The following is a 24,854-nucleotide window of genomic DNA, read 5'->3' as shown; positions in this document are numbered from 1 at the left end:
GTTATAATTGCCCCTGAACAAGCGAGCCTTGGCCCAAGGAAGGACACGTTGCCCAAAGCCAGGAAAACAGGCTTGTCTTCACCAACAATCCTGGCCTCTCTCCTCTTTGTTGTTTACTCGCCAAGTTGTGTTAGACTGTGACTCCTTGAACTGTAGCCCGCCAGGCTCCTCTGTCTCTGGGATTCTCCAGGTGAGAATACTGGAATGAACAGCCATACCCTCCCCTCCAGGGGATCTTCCCAACCCAGGGATTGAACTCTCATCTCCTGCATTGGCAGGCGGAGTCTTTACCACTGAGCCACCAGACAAGCCCATACAGACTCACTAAAGACACAGTGGTACTTTGATTTCACTGTTTGAACCCATGACTCGGTTATTGTCTGCCCTCCGCCCCTACACAGCCACTCCCAATTCACCCCCATCTAGTCACTGCTCCACACCAAGTTCACTTTCTTCTTTTATTGGGAAGCAGACACAGGGCACACGGGGTGAGAAGCAGCCCGAAGCCTCCCAGTGAGACCCAGGACAATGGCAGCTAGAGTCAAGGTCATCACAGTAGCCAGGCCTAAGCCCAGCATCACCAGAGGGGGAGAGGAGGTGGGCCCTTCCACGCCACGGTCATTCATCTTCCTCAGGAAGATCAATGGCCCCACGGTGACATCTGCTTCCTCCGTCACTGAAAGACAAGACATCCGAGGGTTACCCAAGTCCCCAAGCCAGGAATCGGGTGAGGGGTTTGTTCTGCTCAACGGGCTGAACCGGTAGGTTTAGTTCTAGCTGCTGCATTAGTCTCCCGGACCCGGGATTATGGGCTACCCTGGTGGCTCCGCGGTGAAGAATCTCTAGCCAACGCAGGAGACACGGGTTCAATCCTTGGGTCAGGAAGATCCCCTGGAGGAAGGCACGGTTACCCACTCCAGTATTCTTGCCTGGGAAATCCCATGGACAGAGGAGCCTGGTGGGCTATTGTCCAAGGGGTTGCAAAGAGTTGGACATGACTGAGCAACTTAACAATAACCCCCTGACTGTCAGGATCCCAGGATGACTGCAGAATGGCCCTGGCCAACATCAGGTGGGGGCTTGGAGCCTCTCCCACTTAGCTCCGAGATGGTATCCCCTAGAAATGCATGTTAAGTCCCTTCAGTAGGGTTTGACTCTTTGGGAGCCCATGGACTGTAGCCCGCCAGGCTCCTCTGTCCAAGGGTTCTCCAGGCAAGAATACTGGAGTGGGTTGCCATGCCCTTCTCCAGGGGATCTTTCCCCACCCAGGGATAGAATCCATATCTTTTCTGTCTCTTGCTTTGGCAGGCAGTTTCTTTACCATTAGCGCCACCCAGGAAGCCATCCCCTAGGGCTAAGCAGCTTTAAATGGGGAACAAGAAAAGGACTGTCACCCTAAGGTCACAGCTGGTGCCTCTGAGGGGAGGGACCTCCCGAGACCTACCGTGCCTGCGACTTCGGGGAACAGGCCTGCCCTCCCGGTGGGACAGCCTCATGGAACGGCCTGAAATGCCACAGCGCCCCTTGCTACAGCATCGACAGATGTCAGTGGGGCCTTCAACCGGGGACCACCTGAGAGTGAAATACAGGAAGTTAGACAGCTTTGCAGCCTGCAGGAAGCAGTTTGCTAATAGTGGGCACATTGGGGAAAAATCAGCATGAGCAAGGATGGCTGGTTTTCCACCCTAGTCTGCTCTCCTTACCTGTTGGAGGACTTGCTGAAGGAACAGGCTTTGTTTAGTTGGTCCGGGACTCGGTCAACCGGAGTGACCTTCAGGTGGCAGGTGATATATATCTGGAAATAAGAGCAGCTATTACCAGGCAAAGTTCTAGGCAGTTCAGTGACTGGTAAGCCAGTTCGTCAATAACCTTAGCCTTTGAGGAGGGGAAGCCCACTTTAGAGACAAGAGGATGCATATTCAGAGATCAGCTTGCCTACAAGTCCAGAGCAAGTTGCAAATTGAATTCTGAATTAGAACCCAACCCATCAGCTTTATTCCTAGACTCTCTCACACTTCTCCAATCACTCAGCCGTGTCTCACCCCCAGGGCCTCATTAAATCAAAACCTTAGGAACGGGGACTCAAGCCCAGAGGGAACAAAATCCAACTTGGCTGCTGGAATGGGAGGAATTTTGACAAGACCAGAGCTCAGGTCAGCCCAGGGCCTCTTGGTAGAGGGATCCCAACCAGAGGTCCCCCTCATACTCTAGGGGTCCCCCACCCCACACATGCCCTGCCAAGGCACTGGACCACCAGCTACCTGTCCTGAAGCCTTCGGCGTACAGAACCACAAGCTGTGGCCACCACCTAGTGGCTGAATGCACCAGCAGGGAAACCGTTTCGGAAACTTGAATCAGCCAGGCTGCACTCCCGATTGTCTGACTCCACCCCTTCTCGAAACCCGGAGAAGCACTTCCTGGTCCTTTAGCATCCCTATTCCAGGAAGGGAACTGCCTTGAGCCTCAGCTTCTTCCCAGATGATGCTAACTGGGGCCTCAGATCCCCGGAGCGGTTCCTCATTAGCTGTTGAGTAAGAGTCCATCTCCTCTGTACTCTAGCCACAGCTGGCCCAGCCACCTGCCCACCTTTGAGGGAGAGCCCTCCCAGAGTTCAGGCTGCCTTCCCTTGATCAGGATCCTCCTCTGGTCTTTAGGTACCACCCCATCTTCAGAATGCAGATGCTGGCTCAGGTGTCGGCCGTGATGGCTAGCACCTGTGTGAAGCCTCGTCTCCTTCCACTGGACCACCTGTGAGGTCACTACCCCACCCCAACAGGATCTTCTACCTTAAGACCCACAAGGTCATCGATATGGGGACTAGGACCCTTCCCTCGTCTAGTCTTTCTCCCCAGACCCATTCAAACACACAGCCTGCCATTACAAAGCTTCAGGAGAACATCCAGTAGCTTCGGTTGCACCTTTCATCACCAGCTGTAGCAAAGGACTCCTGTTCTCAGGCAAGGTGAAGTAGCATCTGTGTGCTCATCTACAAAGTTCCCATTGCTTGCCTCTCAATGCCACCCAGCCATGTAGGCCTCTGGCTCAGTACTCTGTAAGCCTAGCTGCTTGTTAGAGAACTTAAGTGGTTTTTGATGCATTTGTAAATAGAGACCAGTGACTAGGCATGGCATAAAACACTAACAGAACCTAGATGGTAGGTATGTAGCTGTTTGCTTTGAAATCCTTTCTCTACGTATTTGCAGATTTTAATGGAATGGGAAAGTTCATGTCAGACCCCACCCAAGTTGAGTGAAAATATATGGGCTGATTAAATCAGTATTTTGATGATCTTTCCTGGTGGTTAGTACAAGAGCCAGAGCTGGAAATCCTTGCTTTAATCACTGTTCCTTCCTGACCAGCTATCCCGAATTCCCATCCTTCCATTCCTATCTCAGGAAAATGCACTTAAGAGCTACTTGAGGGCTTACCCTGGTGGTGCAGCGGTTAAGAATCTACCTGATAATGCAGGGGACACAGGTTTGATCCCTGGTCGGGGAAGGTCCCACACGCTGCAGGGCAACTAAGCTGGTGTGCTGCAACTACCGAGCCCCCTACTCTAGAGCCCACGAGCCCACAACGAAGACCCAGCACAGCCAAAAATAAATATTTGAAAGATAAAAGCGTCTTGGTTTGTAAAATTCTACCAGCACTTTCTGGCTAGCTGCCAGTCCCACCTATTCTTCCTGCCAGTTATCACATGTGGTCCAAGTTTTAGCTCCCTCCCGCCTTGCCACCCTTAGTGTCAAGCTGAGCTTCCTAGCTTAGTGGTTCATCAATGGCACTTGAAGACTTGTTAGGAATGCAGGTGCCAGGCTCCACTCCAGGTCTATTGAACCAAATCCTGGAGGGTATGGGCTCAGTGATCTAGTTCAACCCACCAGGTGATGCTGGTAAACTTAGGGTTCAAGCAGCCACTGATCTAGCCTATGTTCGAGTTTGAGAGGCTAACTAGTATGAAAAGTTCGTATCTGCTTCCCTTGCCCCTTCTAGAAACCCTCCAGAAAGGCTGGCACCTGCTCTGATGAACTCCTTTACTCAGCCCATCTGGGTTCCAGTCCTGTTGACCTTGCTGAGGATAATGTCAGTGACCTGGTCACCAGATACTGCATTGCTGATGCAGTACCATCATCTGATGTGAATTGTCAGCTGAGTCTCCTGGGTTCCCACTCTACCTTGTTATGTTTCCAGGATCCCTGACTCATTCCATCCTTTGTGGATTTTCTCACTCCATCCCACATAGATTTTCTACCAGTCTCTTAAGGCCTATGCTTTCCCAAAGATCTCGCTGGAAATCATGGCTTTATCTACTTGCTAAGTTACTAGGATGGGGCAGAACTATCATATCATTGCTTAAGGGAACAGCTCATGAGTGACAGCACCAGCTTAGGAAGGCTGGTCCGCCTGACCCTAAGAGTTCAGGCTTATTCCAGGCTATTAAGCCATTACCATGTTTCTGGAGTCATTAGCAAAACGGAACACATCCACTGTGAACTGGAGGATCTCCGGTCTGGGTCTGGGTGCTTTGAAAGCAGAGGAGGCATCGGTGAGACCATCGACGAGACAACTTTGAAGACAGCAAGTGAAACACAGTTAGAGATGGAGGAAGGTGACACAGGTCACATCCCAGAAGGGTCCCCCAGAGAGGCAGGCCAGCCTCACCCATGGAAGTCCACGATGGTGTGGTAAGGGGAGGTGCTCCAGTCTGGCGTCAGCGTGGCCACGCAGTGGTCCACGAACAGCCGCAGGGGCACGTGGCTGCCAGTGTGCACTTGGGCCTGGAGGTGGGCTCTGTCTCCCAGCTGGAAGGTGGGCGTCATCTTCTCGGCGCTCCAGTTCTCTGCAAGGCACGCCGGGGGTGAGAGCCTGCCAGAGCACTGCCCCCCCGAACAGTTGACCCCTCCCAGCCCATCTTGCTCACCCTCCATCAGGCGCAGAGAGAAAACCAGCTTCTCCTCCGAGAACACCGTGGTCCTGAATGGCACCCAGGTGGGCTGGATGGCCCAGCTACTCACATTGCCCTGCCTAGGAAGAGACAAGCAGCTGCCCACACCTGGCCTTCGGCTCTGGGCCCTACTAGAGACACTGTCCTCTGGGTGTGTCTGCCCACCTGCCTGAGCACCGCCCCCCCCGGATCTTGTCCGGGGAGGCCCTTCCACACATGCCTTGTTCCTTCATCGTATCAACACCATCTCCCCTCCCAGATCAGAGTCAAGTTCAAAGCCTTCCTAGACGTCCCTGATGGCTCAAAGAATCCGCCTGCAATGCGGGAGACCTGGGTTTGATTGCTGGGTTGGGAAGATCTCTTGCAGAAGGGAATGGCAACCCACTGCAGTATTCTTGCCTGGAGAACTCCATAGACAGAGGAGCCTGGTGGGCTACAGTCCATGGGGTCGCATAGAGCTGGACACGACTGAACGACTTTTACTTTGCACTCAACCCAGCACACAGGGCCAGGCCTTGTAGTTGTAAGCCAGTCACTCGGTCCCCAACCCTTGATGCTCCAAGGTCACAGGCTCATGCTTCGTGCTGGGGCCTCCCCCACCCTCACTCAGCTACAGAGTGCAGGTTGTGATGGCCAAGGTCAAGGTCAGAGCTTGGAACCCACTTCTGCTCTACTGAGCGAGCCTTTCTGAACTGAGGGGGCAGGGCAGCCCTGCAGCTTCCCCCAGGAGGCAGCTGTGGGCTGGCCGGTTTCAGGGGCTCTGAGCAGAGGCCACAGGGCCACGCCCACCCCCACCAGGACTGAGGGCAGCGACGACAGCCCCAGCCTTTCCTCCGTCCTCACAGCCTCACTGCCAGGTGCTGCCAGGAGGCTGACATGCTTGCCGAGGGGCCTCTGGGCCAGGGGCGGCCACACAGACCTGGGGTAGTGGCACTCGATGGGGACCTCTGCGCGGTTAGTCCTCAGGATGGACAGGTTTCCTGCAGGGCGGGGGTTGTGGAGCAGGAAGGTGCTGTACACCAGGGCATTGTCGGTCACCTGAGGGAAAGGAAGGGGTTAACTCTACCAGCATCACCTGCCCCAGGTGTGCCCGGCAAGGGGCTGGGGGGCCGGGGCCGCTGGAGGTGGAGAGCACACAGGCCCTGGGCTCAAAGCCCACTTCGCTGACCCGTGGGAGCAGCTGCACAGGCGCCCCGCTTCACACCTGGTTTCACTGCAAAATAGGGACACCGCCCCGGGGGTTCTGGATCAGCTCTGTGTCACCAGCAAGCAAGGCCCTGTTGACCAGAGGCCTTGGGTGCGAGGTCCTGTCTCAAGCTGCTGCCCCCCACCCCGAGACACATACACCTTTTCCTTTTCCAGGGAAGGCCTGGGGGCCAAGAAAGCCCCCAGAAGAGGCTAGGAAGTTCCAGGAATTTCAACTCACTGCCACAGCAGTGACCACCTAACTCACCCTCCTTCTTCTGACTTATTCTCACGCTCGTCTCAGAGGGGGAAGCTGGCTTTGCGGCTGCCCAAGGCCGGAAGAGCACCAGCAGGTGCTGCTGGGCAATTTGCATCCCCTCCCAACACCCCCCTCCCAGTGAGCAGCTGCCCAGCCCGCCCTCACCGCTCAAACTTCAGAGGAGAGTCCTAGCTGTCCATTAGCAAGTCCCCAAGTGGAGAAGCTGCATATTTGTGGAACCCGGTGCAAAGGGAAAATGTGGGGCTCCTTGTCCAACAGGAAAGAACGTCAGGACAGTGGAGCATCATTAAAGCAAGCGTGGTCCCCGCAAGCCGCCGGAACCCCATGTGATTTTCCCCACGTGATTCTCATCTGGTGAGACCGGGCAAGCTGCCCAGCTGTGCTCCATGGTGGATCTTACAGATACTGACGTCTGCCCCCACTTCCATCCCAATTTCAGATGGAATATGGGGATCAGTCCCTGGGTGACTCTGATGCCCTAAGACTGGGAGTTACTAGTTAGGATAATCCCTTAACTCTAAGCAGCTCTGGCTTGCCTAAGCTCTCCCCAGGGAAATGAGGTCCAGGTGGCTTCAAGTCCAGCCCTAGGGACCATCCTGAGACCAGAGCTCCCGAGGACGACTCCAGGGGCTGAACTTGGCTGAACTGAGACCAGAGTCCAAGGGCTATCTGGGTGGGGGGCGTAAGGGAGGGGAGGACAAATCCTCTGAGGGGCAGCACGAAGTTGATCCAGGAATTGTGCACCTGCTGGGCCAGTGCCCTGGCCCTTGCTAGGAGGGCCCTCCTACCGAGGCTCTGCCCCTCCCCTTGGGGGACGATCTGGCCTGAATTACTCAGCTTTCCCCCTGCACACACACCCCCGTTTGAGACTGCCCCCATGGGACCCACACTTTGAGCCTCTTCAACCATGATGCCCTTTGACCCTGCCCTCAAACCACTTTCAACTCAAGGCTTCAAAGCCATTAACATGAATGAGGGACACCAAAATAGTTTTTTCCCGTGATGACTTTTGGGCTTTCTGAGGTTTCAAAATTCACCTCTTCCATTACAAGTTTCTAGGGCCCCATGAAAGCGCTGGGTTACCTGCAGAGTAACCCATCACGCACCCACCCCCCACCCATGTTGACTATGTCTTCTGGTTGCCCCCTAGGGGTTCAGAAGTCCTCAGAAATCAGAGTGGGGGTGCCCGGTCTGGCGCAAAGTGAACTGCCACTTCTGGTCTCCATCCCACCTCCCCAACTTTGGCACCCAGAGGCAGGAAACTCCCTCACCCCAGCGCCACCAAGGCCCAGCTTCAGGTCTCAGCAGCTCCACCCACTCAGCTCCCCCTAATGAAAGGGATCCACCCTAGCCCCACCTTCACCCACACTCTGCATCACCGGCCCCCTCCCGTGTCATCCCATCAAAGCCGGGGCTGCCGAGGTGGGGCCAAGCCTCACCTGCAAGATGTTGCCACACTCGTGCAGCCCGACCGCAAACCTAACCACGCCATCCGTGTCCGCGGAGGCCAGCGGCTCACAGTTGTCGGGGCCCAGGGTGAGGTCCGCAGGCCGGATGAGCTTCCCTGTGCCGAAAAGGTCTTTGTCGACTGTGACCACCAGCTGGGCCTCCTGACACTCCACCATCACGGCGGGCGGCTTTGATGGCCTGAAGCGCTCGGTTTCATCATCCCAGAAGGGCTGGGGGCTGCAGAGCTCTGTGCTTCCCCAGAGCAGAAAGCAGACGAACAGCCTAGAGCACGGCCCCATGGTGCCCACGAAGCCACTCCCACCCACTGTGACTCCTGGGCAGGCACCACCCACCGTCTTATACCCCTGATGATGGCCACTCACACCTGGGCCCCAAGTGCCTCTCTTCCCCAGCCAATCAAGTGGGCCAGGCCCCGATGCTTAAGGTGGCCCTCCAGGCCCGCAGCATCGGCCTCACCTGGGAGCTTGTTCAAAAGGCAGACTCTGGGACTTCTCTGGTGGCCCAGTGGTTACGAAGGTACACTTCCACTGCAGGGGGCACGGGTTCCACCCCAGATGGGGGAACTAAGATCTTGCAAGCACCGTGGGCAGGCCAAAAGAAAGAAACTCAGACTCTCTGACACAGCCCAGGCTAACTAAGTCAGGACCTGGTCTCCCTCTTTATCCCCAAGTGATCTGTATTCACATTAAGCTTTGAGAAGCATCAGCTGGTAGCCTGGTCAGTCATAGCTTCTCACCCCTTCCCTCCTTCCACCCTTTGCATCACCTAGAGAGGGAGCTAAGAGCTACCCTGGATCCTTAGGGTGTGTGTGTTGGTTGCTCAATCGTGTCTGACTCTTTTCAACCCCATGGACTATAGCCCACCAGTCTCCTCTGTCCGCGGGCTTCTCCAGGCAAGAATACTGGAGTGGGTTGCCATTTCCTTCTCCAGGGGATCTTCCCGACTCAGGGATTGAACCCACTTCTCTCACATCTCCTGCATTGGATGCGTATTCTTTCCCACTGTGCCACCTGGGAAGCCTGGATCATTGGGGGAGACCAGGAGAAAGCCCTTGACTAAGGACTGATTAAGGATGAGGAGAATTTTATCAGAGATGGGTGCTCTTTCTAAGCAGAGAAACCATGGTATCATTAGGAGACCAGGGAATGTTGTGGGATGCTGCTCAACTTTATTTTTTTTTTATAAGATTGCATTTTTCAATATTTATTTATTTGGCTGCACCAGGTCTCGGTTGTGGCACGTGGGATCTTTAGTTGTGGCATATAGGATCTAGTTCCCTGACCAGGGATCGAACCTGGGCCCCCTGTATTGGGAGCATGGTGCCTTAGCCACCGGACCACCAGGAAGTCCTTGCTGCTCAACTGCATAGGAGGTAGCAGGGAAGGGCAGTTCAGGCAGAGGGATCTGTGTGAACAGAGTGTAGACAGGACACTGGGTAGACCCGAGGGAAAACCTCAGGAACTCAGAGTTGCTGGAGCCTCAGGTCCCTAGGGGCCAGAGAGACAGTTCAGGGGGCTGGGGGGCAGGATCCTGAAGGTGCTGGGCTGAGATGCTGGACTTTGCTCTTGGTGGGGGAGAGGCAGGGTGGGGAAGATGAGTGGTCTGGCCAGCTCTAGTTGGGGAGGGGTAGGTCTGAAGACAAGAGTCAGGGGGGCTACTGCACCCCTGGTTGGGAGGTGGAGAAAGACTGACAGACAGGGTGGGCCCTTCCTCACGGCCTACTCCTTGCCAGGCCTGGGTGAGAGTCCTTCAAGAGGAGAGAAAGAACTCAAAATAGTCACGGCGTTAAATTCCTAGGGGCAGAAGTGATACCAAGCAGGGCGCTGTGGGGCTCCTGGACAGAAAGGCTTTCTGTGTCCCCCACTTCTTTGATTTCAGGAGACAGCCTTCACTCAGCCCCCATGCCCTTCCTGGGTCCCAATGGGCAGATTCAAGCACTTGTTAATTAGGGAAGGGAGGGGATTTGAGACCAGGGAGAAACAGTCAAGAGCAGCCTTGGGGCAAGGTGCCCTTTCCCCACGAATGGGTACACACAACAATATCTTTAAGCTATTTTGCAGACACTGAAAGCCCCTCCAGGTGGGAGAAGGTAACAATTAACAACGGTGTGCTGCCCACAAGCATGTAGACCCCAGACCATTTGGACCTGAAGGTTGACGATGCTGACTCCTACTTGCCTCACCAACCCAAGAAGAATGTCCACAAGCTGATCATGCCCGCTTTGAACAATTACTATAAAACTTTTCACTGTCTTCTCCAAGAGGGGGGACACATGGTTTTGAGGGCATTAGCCCACTGTGTCCCCCTTTGTCTGGAAAAGTAACAAAGTTATCCTGTTCTCCCTCACCCAGAACTCTGTCTCTGCGATCTGATCCAGCACTGGTGTAGAGAGAAGCTGAGCTTTCGGCACCAGAAGTGCAGGTGTGCGTGCTAAGTTGCTTCAGTCCGACCCTTTGCAACCCCATGGGCTGTAGCCCGCAAGGCTCCTTTGTTCATGGGATTCTCCAGGTGAGAATACTGGAGTGGGTTGCCGTGCCCTTCTCCAGGGGATCTTCCCGACTCAGGGATGGAACCGGCCAGTGTCTCATGTCTCCGCATTGGCAGGTGGTTTCTTTACCACCGGAAGTGTGTACTCTTGTAAATACTTGCTTCTAATTCCCTAGTGGCTCAGATGGTAAAAAATCTGAGCTACAGTCCACAGGGTCGCAAAAAGTCGGACAGGACCAAGGGACTAACACTAACTAAAGGGATTGAACCATATGTAAGTTGCTTAAGAATATACTTCCTTGGTGTTTTTTGTTTTTGTGTTAATAAACTTGTTATTTTGTTAATAAATGTATGTGTTTTTGTTAATAAACTCGTGGGAAAATAAATGAAGGGGAGAGATTACCCTCACCACTTCCTTTGACTTGATCAACACAGGTCGGGGTGTGGTGGGAGGAAGCCGGCAGAGAGAAGCAGATGGGAGTTCAGGCTCCAAGCTTGCCTGGGCGGCCTGCCCACCACAGCAGAAACCACCTGGGTTTCCTGCCTAGCAGGCCCACAGGCAGAGAGCCAGCTGTGGCCTGAGGCCCCCGAGGGACAGCCAGCCGGAGAGACTGTGTCCTCTGCTGCGAAAGGGACCCCTCAGTCCCACAGCTGTGTTCTCAGATTGTGCTGGGAGTAGGGTGGGGTTGACTGGGGATGAGCGACCAGGGAGGGCATCCCTGAAGCCATCAGCCCCTCTCCGCCTTGGAGTTAACCCCCCTTAGAGGGCTTCCCTGGAGAAGGCAATGGCACCCCACTCCAGTACTCTTGCCTGGAAAATCCCATGGATGGAGGAGCCTGGAAGGCTGTAGTCCATGGGGTCGCTGAGGGTTGGACACGACTGAGTGACTTCACTTTCACTTTTCACTTTCATGCATTGGAGAAGGAAATGGCAACCCACTCCAGTGTTCTTGCCTGGAGAATCCCAGGGGCTGGGGGATCCTGGCGGGCTGCCATCTATGGGGTCGCACAGAGTCGGACATGAGTGAAGTGACTTAGCAGCAGCAGCAGAGGGCTTCCCTTGGTGGCTCAGATGATAAAGAATCCTTCTGCAATGCGGGAGTCCTGGCTTCGATGCCTGGGTCTGGAAGATCCCCTGGAGGAGGGCATGGCAACCCACTCTAGTATTCTTGCCTGGAGAATCCCCATGGACAGAGGAGCTTGGAGGTCTACAGTCCATGGGGGTCACAGAGTCGGACATGACTGAGCAACTAAGCATATCATAGCACGGAGGGCTTCAGGGGAAAAATAGATAAGAATCGGTAAGGGTAGGGGGAGTCTGGGTGAGAGTCTATATGCACACGGGTGGTGGTGAGCGTGTGTATTCCCGTTTTTCAGAACAAGGACCAGAGACAGCACCCCTGGGAGCATGGCCAGTCCAGCCCCCACCACACCAACCCAGACCAGATTCTGGATCTTTTACATTTTTTCTGAGAAGTGCTGCCCCCTGGTGGCCAGAATGTACCAAAGCGGCGTCACCAGCTCAGAGCATTTTCCTTTGCTTAAAACTTTTTAAAGTCCGGATGTCGTAATGTTGCTTTAGTTGCTAAGTCGTATCTGATTCTTTTGGGACCCTCGTGGGCTGTAGCCTGCCAGGCTCCTCTGTCCATGGGCTTTACCAGGCAAGAATACTAGAGTCGGTTGCCGTTTCCTCCTCAGGAGATCGTCTTGACCCATGGATGGAACCCACGTCTCCTGCATTGCAGCTGGATTCTTTACTGCTGAGCCACCTGGGAAGCCCAAAGCCCATAGTGGTTTCTAAAATACTATTCCTCTTTAGATGCAGGACCCAAGTCTCCTTGGAGAAATGGCTGATTCCAGGACTAGGGCCGGGAAAGTACAGGGTGAATCTGGAACATCTTGTTATGCCAAAAAAATGCTCATAAAATGATATGGATGTGTCAGAAGAACATAGGAGCCAAATGAATGGGGTGGGGTTGTGGGAACTGGTCCAGCTGGGGACAACTGTCCACCAGAATGAATGAAGACAATAAGACAGCACATTGAAAGAAATAAGAATCCATGAGTGTCCGTGCAGAAGCTAAAAACACACAAATGAGTAAGCTTTTTCCATAAAAAAGGAGACTTCCTTATAGTACAGTGCAGACTAATGATTGTAGAAGGAGAAATAGATTCAGAAAATAACCATTTGCAATCATCACAGTAGTAACAGATGCAGGCAAGAAGTATTAGTGCAGGTTAAAAATCAGCTAATGGTGGGTGGGGAAGGATGGATTAGGAGCTTGGGATTAGCAGACGCAAACTATTGCATACAGAATGGGAAACGGAATCCCCTGGCAGTCCAGGGGTTAGGACTTGACACTTTCATTACGGTGGGCCCACTGTTCAGTCCCTAGTCAGGGAACTAAGATCCCACAGGCCACGTGGTGCGACAAAAACAAACAAAAAAAAGGGAAACAACAAGGCCCTATTGTATAACACAGGGAGCTACATTCAGTATCCTGCAATAGGGCACTTCCCTGGTGGTCCAGTGATTAAGAATCTGCCCTGCAAAGCGAGGGACGTGGGTTCGATCCCTGGTCAAGGAACTAAGATCCCACATGTCTCGGTGAAACTAAGCCCACGTGCCACAACTATTGAACATGCACACCACAACTAATATGTGACATAGCTAAATAAATAATACTTTAAAGATGTCCTGTGATAGAGAATTCACTGGGAGCTTAGTGGTTAGGACTCGTTCTCTCACTGCTGAGGGCTGGGGTTCAATCCCTGGTCAGGGAACTAAGATCCCACATGCCGCATGGGGAGGCCAAAGTTAATTCTCCTAAAACATTCAATGAAAGTGAAACTGAATGTCGCTCTGTCATGCCCGACCCTTTGCGAACCCGTGGACTATTCAGTCCATGGAATTCTCCAGGCCAGAATACTGGAGTGGGTAGCCTTTCCCTTCTCCAGGGGATATTCCCGATCCTGGAATCAAACTGGGGTCTCCTGCATTGGCAGGCAGATCCTTTATCACTTAGGCACCTGGGAAGCCCCTTTACAGTGGATAAATCTGGCAAATAGCACTTTAGCTACTTTGTCAAAGTTAACCATTAGTTGAATAAACACTATTATTCATTTAGTGGGATAAAAGGACATCATGCGCCTCCTCATGAGAAGAGATGACACCCAGTGGGGTTTTTTTCTTTTCTTTTGCCCCAAGTCACGTGTGATCTTATTTCCAAGACAAGGGATCGAACCCAAGCCCCCTGTGTTGGAAGCGTGGAGTCTTAACCACTGACTTGACTGCCGGGGAAGTCCTGATGCCCAGTGTTTAGGAAAAGGTTCAGTTCAGTCACTCAGTCGTGTCTGACTCTTTGTGACCCCATGAATCACAGCACGCCAGGCCTCCCTGTCCATCACCAACTCCCGGAGTTCACCCAGACTCACGTCCATCGAGTCAGTGATGCCATCCAGCCATCTCATCCTCTGTCGTCCCCTTCTCCTCCTGCCCTCAATCCCTCCCAGCATCAAACTCTTTTCCAATGAGTCAACTCTTCGCATGAGGTGGCCAAAGTACTGGAGTTTCAGCTTCAGCATCATTCCTTCCAAAGAAATCCCAGGGCTGATCTCCTTCAGAATGGACTGGTGGGATCTCCTTGCAGTCCAAGGGACTCTCAAGAGTCTTCTCCAACACCACAGTTCAAAAGCATCAATTCTTCGGCGCTCAGCCTTCTTCACAGTCCAACTCTCACATCCATACATGACCACAGGAAAAACCATAGCCTTGACTAGACGAACCTTTGTTGGCAAAGTAATGTCTCTGCTTTTGAATATGCTACCTAGGTTGGTCATAACTTTCCCTCCAAGGAGTAAGCGTCTTTTAATTTCATGGCTGCAGTCACCATCTGCAGTGATTTTGGAGCCCCAGAAAAATAAAGTCTGACACTGTTTCCACTGTTTCCCCATCTATTTCCCATGAAGTGATGGGACCAGATGCCATGATCTTCGTTTTCTGAATGTTGAGCTTTAAGCCAACTTTTTCACTCTCCACTTTCACTTTCATCAAGAGGCTTTTGAGTTCCTCTTCACTTTCTGCCATAAGGGTGGTGTCATCTGCATATCTGAGGTTATTGATATTTCTCCCGGCAATCTTGATTCCAGCTTGTGTTTCTTCCAGTCCAGAGTTTCTCATGATGTACTCTGCATATAAGTTAAATAAGCAAGGTGACAATATACAGCCTTGACGAACTCCTTTTCCTATTTGGAACCAGTCTGTTGTTCCATGTCCAGTTCTAACTATTGCTTCCTGACCTGCATACAAATTTCTCAAGAGGCAGGGTCAGGTGGTCTGGTATTCCCATCTCTTTCAGAATTTTCCACAGTTTATTGTGATCCACACAGTCAAAGGCTTTGGCATAGTCAATAAAGCAGAAAGAGATGTTTTTCTGGAACTCTCTTGCTTTTTCCATGATCCAGCGGATGTTGGCAATTTGATCTCTGGTTCCTCTGCCTTTTCTAAACCCACCTTGAACATCAGGAAGTTCACGGTTCACATATTGCTAAAGCCTGGCTTGGAGAATTTTGAGCATTACTTTACTAGCGTGTGAGATGAGTGCAATTGTGCGGTAGTTTGAGCATTCTTTGGCATTGCCTTTCTTTGGGATTGGAATGAAAACTGACCTTTTCCAGTCCTGTGGCCACTGCTGAGTTTTCCAAATTTGCTGGCACATTGAGTGCAGCACTTTCACAGCATCATCTTTCAGGATTTGAAATAGCTCCACTGGAATTCCATCACCTCCAGTAGCTTTGTTCGTAGTGATGCTTTCTAAGGCCCACTTGACTTCACATTCCAGGATGTCTGGCTCTAGGTGAGTGATCACACCATCGTGATTATCTGGGTCATGAAGATCTTTTTTGTACAGTTCTTCTGTGTATTCTTGCCATCTCTTCTTAATATCTTCTGCTTCTGTTAGGTCCATACCATTTCTGTCCTTTATCGAGCCCATCTTTGCATGAAATGTTCCCTTGGTATCTCTGATTTTCTTGAAGAGACCCCTAGTCTTTCCCATTCTGTTGTTTTCCTCTATTTCTTTGCTTTGATCACTAAGGAAGGCTTTCTTATCTCTTCTTGCTATTCTTTGGAACTCTGCATTCAGATGTTTATATCTTTCCTTTTCTCCTTTGCTTTTTGCTTCTCTTCTTTTCACAGCCATTTGTAAAGCCTCCCCAGACAGCCATTTTGCTTTTTTGCATTTCTTTTCCATGGCGATGGTCTTAATCCCTGTCTCCTGTACAATGTCACGAACCTCATTCCATAGTTCATCAGGCACTCTATCTATCAGATCTAGGCCCTTAAATCTATTTCTCACTTCCACTGTATAATCGTAAGGGATTTGATTTAGGTCATACCTGAATGATCTAGTGGTTTTCCCTACTTTCTTCAATTTAAGTCTGAATTTGGCAATAAGGAGTTCATGATCTGAGCCACAGTCAACTCCTGGTCTTGTTTTTGCTGACTGTATAGAGCTTCTCCATCTTTGGCTGCAAAGAATATAATCAATCTGATTTCGGTGTTGACCATCTGTTCATGTGTAGATTCTTCTCTTGTGTTGTTGGAAGAGGATGTTTGCTATGACCAGTGCATTCTCTTGGCAAAACTCTATTAGTCTTTGCCCTGCTTCATTCCGTATTCCAAGGCCAAATTTGCCTGTTACTCCAGGTGTTTCTTGACTTCCTACTTTTGCATTCCAGTCCCCTATAATGAAAAGACATCTTTTTGGGGTGTTAGTTCTAAAAGGTCTTATAGGTCTTCCTAGAACCGTTCAACTTCAGCTTCTTCAGCGTTACTGGTTGGGGCATAGACTTGGATTACTGTGATATTGAATGGTTTGCCTTGGAAACGAACAGAGATCATTCTGTCGTTTTTGAGATTGCATCCAAGTACTGCATTTCGGACTCTTTTGTTGATCATGATGGCTACACCATTTCTTCTGAGGGATTCCTGCCCGCGGTAGGAAAAGGTTATGCATGTGTAAATATACATGTGTGTATGTAAAAACACATGTACATGTATACATATGTGTGCATGTATATGGATAAATATGTAATGTGTAGCAAATTACATATATACAGAAAGAAAGCTTATATAGCAAAATGTTCATATTTGCTCTATATGGGTAAAGGGTAAAGAGGATTTCAAAATAAGATTAAAAATAAACCCTTTCTAGGTCAGATTCAAGTGAAAGAAAGGACAATCGGGATCTGTTTTCAGAAGAAGGCTGTTAACAGGTTTCCAAAAGCAATGCCTGAAACAAAATATGAGGTTACTTGGTAGAAAACAAAAAGATGGGTAAGATTTTTGAGGAATAATTTGTGAAAATCATCAAAGAATATAATCTAATTAGAGATTCCACATTCATGGATGGGAAATGCAATCTCAAAGATATCAGTTCTCCCAAAATTAATTTGTAAACTCTATCAAAATCCCAACAGGTTGTGTGTGCGTGCGGGTGTGTGTGCGTGAGTGTGTGTGTGTAACTTAAGAAAACTAATCTAAAATTTATATGGAAGGGCTGGGTTGGCCCTTTACTTGGCCATAAAGCAAGCCTTTTGAAGAAAAAGAACAATGTGAGAGACACACCCTAACAGATACAAAGATGTATTACAGAGCCATGGTAATGAAGGCAGGGTGCTGTTAGGACAAAAAAAAAGTACAGTGGAATAGACAAGAAGCCCAGAACAGCCACTGCATATGTGGAAATATGATACATGACAAGGGGAACAGATGGACCTCTCAGTGACAGGAGCTGTGACAAGTATTATCCATATGGGGGAAAATTGGATTTCTATCTCATACATAAAAATGAATTCTAGAGAGATTAAAAAGCTGAATGTGAAAGAACAAAAGTTAAGACATTCAGAAGGAAATGCAGCCTCACAGGGCAGAGTGAGGTGTAGGGTGTTTCCCAAATATGACCCCATGCCCTCCCTCCACAAAAAAGCACAAATTATAAGAGAAAGGTGACTTTTTTAGGACACTTTCATAAATAATAATAAAATAGCTATAATAAACATAATTGCCATTCAATGTGTATTCATAATACACAGGACTAGGCTGAGTACCCTAATCCTTATACCCATCTAGGGAAGTGTCATTGGCCCCGTTTCACAGATGTGCAAACTAAGACTCACACAGGTGGTCGCACAGCCAGGGAACACCCCAACCAAGATTTGATTGCAGATTGATCAGACTCCAGTTCCCGTTCTTCTGTCTCTAACCTTGACTGTCTCTCTGAGACCTTACAGTAAAGTCAGTTCAGTCAACATCACACAATTGTGTACGGGCTGGGGGTAGACATGCCCAGATAAATAACTCCAATGCAAACAAGGGCTGGGATTTACGGACACGTGCCTGTCTCCCCCAACTATTCAGAGTAGATACTCAGTAGGTGCTTTACAATATAGGACTTTCTACCTGTCACCCTGGGAAGACAAACTAACCAACGTGTGATTGAGAATAGTGAGAACCGTGGGGCAGCCGAAATTTGCCACACACACACACACAACACTGATACTACTGCCTTTGCATTAACTCTGTAGCCAGACTTTAGCTGGAGAGACCCTGATGGGCTGAGATTTGGCACATTTTTTTGTGCATTGGGAGAAATGGAGAGAGATTTAGGGGTATAAAGAGCAAGCTGATTGGGACAACTTTTCACTATTTCATTATTAAATGTCAAAGTGTGTACAACATTTACAGCCCGCTTGACTGAGTGAGTGACCTTTTTAGTGAGTGTGTATGCACACACATATATATTTGGCTGCACTGGGTCTTAAATGTGGCACATGGGATCGTCAGTCTTTGTTGGGATATGCAGGATCTTTATGTATTCTTTAGTGGCATGAGGGATGCAGGATCTTTAGTCGCAGCATATGAACTCTTAGTTGCAGAATATGGAATCTAGTTCCCTAACCAGGGTTCGAACCTGGGCCTCTTGCATCAGGAGCATGGAATCTTAGCCATTGGACCACCAGGGAAGTCCCTGAGTGGGTCACCTTGATCACAGCTAAGAAAAATGGATTTTTGTACAATGTTTTGGCTTTTAATTACAGAGTGTTAAAAATTACCTTTAAAAATAGTGCTGGAAATTTCTTGGTGGTCTAGTGGTTAGGACTCTCACTGCTAGGGCCTGGTCATAGAACTAAGATCCCACAAGCCTCTTGGTGTGGCAAAAAAAGAAAAACGTGTCTAAAGGGAAAATGAAATACACCTCCTCCCACCCCCAACTATTGTTACCAGTTTGTAATGAATCTTTCCAGACAGTTTTTCTATGCATATAAAATCACTTAAAAATACACTTACTATATGCAATGTTGTGTTCTAGATTGGATCCTGGAACAGAAAAAAAAGACGTTAGTGGGAAACACGGTCTATTCAAATAAAGACTGGAGTTTGGTTAATATTAACGCACCGATGTTAATTTCTCAGTTTTGACAAGTGTGTTGTGGTTGTGTAAGATTCTTAATGTTATGGAAAACTAAGTGAAGAATTTATAGGAATCTGTGTACTATTTTGGCAATTTCTCTGTAAATCTAAAATTATTCTAAAAGATTATTTTAAACATGAACTTTAAATGGGGATTATATTCTACACTGTTCCACAATCCGCTTTTTCTCATAAGATGTGGAGGACATTTTTCATGCTGAAAATCACTCCATTCTTTTTGATGGCTGACTAGAACACCCCTATACAGAGGTAACCACAATTTACCCACCAATATCCTCATGCTGAACATGTGGATGGTTGTAATTTTTTCCGCTGTTACACTAGAACTTCCTTGTCCATCTATCTTTTCATATCTGCTTAGATATTTCTTTAAGATCAATTCTGAGAAGTGGATTTTTGGGTCAAAATGTATATGTGATGGGACTTCCCTGGTGGTCCAGTGGTTAAGACTCTGCACTTCCACTGCATGGGACATGAGTTCAAGCCCTGGTTGGGCAACCAAGATTGGATTCCCACATCCTGCACCCCACATGGTACAGCCAGGAAAAAAAAAGAGCAAAACAAAAAAACCTAGTTAAGATGGTAAATTTTCTGTTAAATCTATTTTTCTGCTTAAAAATAAAATAAAATAGTTTTAAAATATTTCATTAAAAAAAAATCCAGTTTCTATCCAAGAGGACCTGCTTGATTCTCAGAATGCGGCAGCTGCTGCCAGAAGTTTCCTCTGCACCATTGGTCGCCCAATACAAGGCACATCCCTTGGGATCTTTTTGCCTTGGCAACCCTTAGGCTGCTTCTGAAATAAAGGGCTGGATAAACATAATGGCCTCCACTTCTGGTCATTCAAAACTCTCCATCAGCACCAGTGCTGCCCCAAACATGCTCCCGGCCGAAGTCCACGGAAAGATCAAAGAATGAACTTTCAGTGACTCAAGGGGGCAATACAGGGCATGTCTCTTCTAGCCTCTGATTTCACTTTCGGGTATTCTGTGGAAACTGCATTTTGTCACTGTGCAAACGTATCTCACAACAGGACTTTCATTTCCCAACAACGGGTTGCAACGGACTCCCACTTCAGCCTCGAAAAACACACCAAGAAGGAAGGGTGATGTGGGCCGTTGTATGATTCAATGCAACAGATTTCCTCCGAATAGGCGGGGCTGTTGGAGGTGCTTAGGGGAATTCCTTGGCGGTCTAGTAGTTAAGGGACTTCCCAGGTGGCTCAGTGGTAAAGAACCTGCCTGCCAGTGCAGGCGATGTGAGTTCGATCCCTGGGTCAGGAAGATTCCCTGGAGGACGAAATGGCAACCCACTCCAGTGTTCTTGCCTGGAGAATCCCAAGGACAGAGGAGCCTGGTGGGCTACAGTCAACAGGGTCTCAAAAACAACAACAACAAAAAAAAAACCCAGGGTCTCAAAGAGCGACTAAGCAGCAACAGCCAGTGGTTTGTTCAGGGTCTGTGCCCTTTCAACACCATGGGCCTGAGTTTGATCCCCCGTTTGGGAACTAATGTCCACAGGCCACTCGGCCAAAAAAAGAGAAGAGATGAATTAGGAGTTCTTTTCATGACTATCCTAAATGGAATCATCACAGTTTTGGGATGTCACCACCCTCCCAGGTGGCAGAAGAGCTGCTCCACTCGGGAAAGGCGGTCCAGAATTTGGGGTCCTTGTGGAGATCTACTCACACATCTTACACCAGGTTTTCCTACTATTCAGCCAAGCCTGGCTGCTTCCAAAGGATCTTTTTTTTTTTTTTTTTGGCCTCACCCCTCAGCATGCAGGATCTTAGTTTCCCAACTAGGGATCAAACCCATGCCCCCTGCATTGGAAGCTCGGAGTTCCTAACCACTGGACGGTCAGGGAAGTCTCCTCCGTAGGATCTTTGAGAAGGTAAATCAGTGAATCAACCCCCCGGGCACCTGCCGTTTCTCACACCAGGGAAAACCGCTTGTCAGAATCCATTTTCACACACATTTTGAGAAGTGCTAAAAACTTTTTTGCTTTTATTTTGCAAGGGTAATCTGTATTGTTTTTGTAAGTCATCTATGACTTTTAAAAAAATGTCTTATTCTGAAATGCTAATTATAGATTCACAGGAAATTACAAAGAAATGTATAGGGAAGGACTTCCCTGGTAGTCCAACGGCTAAGACTGTGTTCCCAGTCCAGGGGACATAGGTTCAATCCCTGGCAAGGGAAGTAGACCCCACATACCACAACTAAGACCCAGATAAATAAGTTTTTTAAAAAAGAAAAGAAATGTATAGGGAAGCCCCATGAAACCCTCCTGGCTTCCCTGGTAGCTCAGATGGTAAAGAATCCGCCGGAAGCGCAGGAGACCCCGGTTGGATTCCTGGGTCGGGAAGATCCCCTGGAGAAAGAACAGGCTACCCATTACAGTATTCTTGGGCTTCCCTAGTGCCACAGACGGTAAAGACTCCGCCTGCAATGTGGGAGACCTGGGTTCGATCCCTGGATTGGAAAGATCCCCTGGAGGAGGGCATGGCAACCCACTGCAGTATTCTTGCCTGGGGAATCCCCATGGACAGAGGAGCCTGGTGGGCTACAGTCCGTGGGGTTGCAAAGAGTTGGATATGACTGAGCGATTAACACTTTCACTTCTTACCTAAGCTGTACGTTAAGTGTATGTTCAGTTTTTAAAGCAACTGCTAATCTATTTCCCAGAGGGCCAGACCGTTTTACGTACCCACCAGCAATGTATGAAGGATCCGATTTCTCCACGTCCTTGTTAGCGTTTGGTACCGTCACTGTTTATCGTAGCAGTTCTAAAACGTGTGATGATGGCTTACCCCAGGCTTAACTTACACCTCCCTAATGGCTAGTGATGTTAAACATCTTTTATGTGCTCCTTGCCGCCCATATCGGAGAAGGCAATGGCACCCCACTCCAGTACTCTTGCCTGGAGAATCCCATGGATGGAGGAGCCTGGTGGGCTATAGTCCATGGGGTCGCTAAGAGTCGGACACGACTGAGCGACTTCACTTTCACTTTTCACTTTCATGCATTGGAGAAGGAAATGGCAACCCACTCCAGTGTTCTTGTCTGGAGAATCCCAGGGATGGGGAAGCCTGGTGGGCTGCCATCTATGGGGTCGCACAGAGTCGGACGCGACTGAAGCGACTTCGCAGTAGCAGCAGCCGCCCATATGGGCTTCCCTAGTGGTTCAGACGGTAAAGCATCTGTCTGCAACACAGGAGACCCAGGTTCGATCCCTGGGTTGGGAAGATCCCCTGGAGAAGGAAATGGCAGCCCACTCCAGTATTGTCTGGAAAATCCCATGGATCGTGGAGCCTGGTAGGCTACCGTCCCTGGGGTCGCCAAGAGTCGACTTAACTTCTTTCACTTGCTGTCCATATACTTCCTTTGGTGAAATGTCTCTTTGTTCACTTTCTTTCACTTGCTGTCCATATACTTCCTTTGCTGAAATGTCTCTTTGTGGTTTGCCCATCATCTAATTGGCTTATTGGTTTTGTGTGTGTGTGTGTGTGTGTTCAGTTTGTTTAATGTTGAGTTCTGAGAGATCCTTACATATTCTACATAGGAATATTTCTATTCATTTAGGTGGTATACCCATCCAGTGGAATATTACTGGGCCATAAAAAGGGATAAAATACAGATACATGCTATGACATGAATGACCTTTGAGGACTATACTAGGTGAAAGGAACAGAACACAGAAGGCCTCATATTAGAGGACTCCACTTATAGGAAATGTCCCTGAATGGGCAAATCCGTAGGGATAGCATGTAGATTAGCAGCTGCCAAGGGCTGGAGGAGGGGGAGAAGGGATTGACTGATAATGGGCACAGGGTTTCGTTGGGGGTGGTGAATATGTTCGGTAATTGGATAACGGTGATGGTTGTACAACTCTGTGGGTGTACTCAAAACCAATAAATTGCACACCCAGAGCTTGTTCAAAGTTTCCTAGACAGGGAGTATGGGTGAAGAAAAAGGCTAGGACTGAGCCGAGGACTCCCATCTACTTGCCAATTGTGCTTTGCGACGGGCAAGTTACTGGATCTGGCCAGTGAGACGTAAGGGGATTTCTCTTCTGGGTTTTCTGGGAAACTCTTCTAAGCTTTTAAGATAGGACACAAGGTGGGGATGTTTCCTCTTTTCTGGCTCCGAACATTGTCGTATGCATGAGCTACTCAGAACTGAGGCCACCATCTTGAGTCATAAGGGAAAGCAGCCAGGGGAGGAGCAACTTGCTGAAGACGGCAGAGCAGACCTGAGTCCCTGACGATGTCCGCCCACTGAATTAACCAGTCCTGAAATGGCCTTCCCTCTTCCCTGGTGGCTCAGACAGTAAAGAATCTGCCTGCAGTGCAGGGGACCTCAGTTTGATCCCTGGGTCAGGAAGATTCCCTGGAGGAGGAAACGGCAAGGAGCCTGGTGGGTTAGAGTCCCTGGGGTCGAAAAGAGTGGGACACGACTGAGTGACTAACACTTTCACTTTCTCACTAAGTGAGGCCAAAAACAACAACAAAAAAAACTCCTCTTTTTGAGTAACTTTGATTTGCATCTTCCATTACAGCCAAAACACTGTAACTGATAGAGTCAGACACCTCTGAGGAAACTTACTCAATATTTTGTAATAGCCTGTAGGAGAAAAGAATCTGAAAAAGAATTATATATAGGACTTCCCAAGTGGGCCAGTGATCAAGAGTCCACCCGTCCCGCCTGCAGGGGGCACAGGTTCAATCCCTGGTCTGGGAAGATTCCATATGCCGTGGGGAAACCAAGCCCATGGGCCACAACAATTGAGCCTGTGCCCTGGAGCCCCGAGCTGCAGCTACTGGAGCCTGCGAGCTCTAGAGCCTGTGCTCAGCAACGAGAGAAGCCCCCGCAATGAGAAGCCCACACGCCACAGCTGGAGAGTAGCCCCCGCTCTCTGCAAACTGGAGAAAAGCTCTCGCAGCAATAAAAACCCAGTGCAGCCAAAAAAAAAAGAACATATATACCTGAATCACCTTGCTATACACCTGAAACATTGTAAATCAACCATGCTTCAATTAAAATTAAAACAAAAAAACACTTCTGTGGTATCAGGTAACACAAGGACTAGGGCAGAAACAGTCATTGTTCCCGGCACTTTTTCCCTCCTGTTACACAGTAATAGAATTGTTAGCCAGGCTAGGGCCGTGAGAAGCTGTTCCAGTCCTGAGAGAGCAGAAGGGACATGGTCGTGCCCCTTAAGGGGAGAAGCATGCCTTCACTATTAACCTAAGGAAAGGTTTGGTGCTTGGCGTGCTAAGGACCAAAAGCAGACTGAAGCCAACTGACCAGTGAGTGAGAAGTAAAAAAAAAATGAAGGTGGGTAAGCAGATGGCTTTGGGGGTAGATTTGGCTGTGATGGGGAGCAGAGGGATGGGGCAGCAGCTGGAGGGGGCATGGAGGCCAGAGGCAGCTATGCCAAGGCTCTGCTCGGATCTCCCCGTGAGAAAGGAGCTGATGAGCCCTAAGGAGTGCAGTCGGCCGACAGCCTCCATCTGTAGCACCTTGGAGCCGGGGATACATTCTTCCCAGACATCCCCAGCCAGTGACAAAGCAGGGTGGGGATACCAGGCCGGGCCACTGCTACCTTGAGGACCCAACCGACGTAGATGGTAAGGGTTTTCTGTTGTTCACTTTAAATGACAGAGACCAGAGTTTGCTTAGAAGCCCCATGCGAAGAGTCTAGTTGGGAAAGAGCAGCCGAATATGGACGAGAGAAGACGCACAGATGGAGAGAGGGAGGTCCCTGGGAAAGCAGAAGATGGAGTCTGGACTGCGAGGGAACAGATCCTCAGGCCCGGGGAGGAGGAAGGAGGCAGGAGGATGGGAGGACCGAGAGTGGACATGCGAGGGGGTGCAGGTTTGGGAGCGAGGTGGTGGCAGACCTCCCACCAGAGAAGTTTCTTCTCCTGAGAAGTAGGAAGCAAGGCCAGGCTCCAGAGTCAGGGAGCTAAATCCTTCGAGGCTGCACAGAAC

General features: G+C 49.6%; 1 protein-coding gene across 1 annotated transcript; it reads right to left on the bottom strand.

Moving 5' to 3' along the window:
- Nucleotides 1–444: 444 nt before the first annotated feature.
- On the bottom strand, nucleotides 445–8,186 carry ZP3 (zona pellucida glycoprotein 3). Its single transcript, NM_173974.3, is given in 8 exon segments — nucleotides 445–676; nucleotides 1,445–1,572; nucleotides 1,704–1,795; nucleotides 4,447–4,564; nucleotides 4,660–4,837; nucleotides 4,919–5,022; nucleotides 5,862–5,980; nucleotides 7,847–8,186. Coding segments are annotated over 8 exon segments (1,266 nt in total). The 5' UTR covers nucleotides 8,156–8,186; the 3' UTR covers nucleotides 445–458.
- Nucleotides 8,187–24,854: the final 16,668 nt, after the last annotated feature.

The sequence above is a fragment of the Bos taurus genome, chromosome 25, assembly GCF_002263795.3.
Source record: "Bos taurus isolate L1 Dominette 01449 registration number 42190680 breed Hereford chromosome 25, ARS-UCD2.0, whole genome shotgun sequence".
Taxonomy (NCBI): Eukaryota; Metazoa; Chordata; class Mammalia; order Artiodactyla; family Bovidae; genus Bos; species Bos taurus.
Note: the sequence above shows the minus strand (reverse complement) of the source record. Positions and strands in the feature narration are given on the sequence as shown.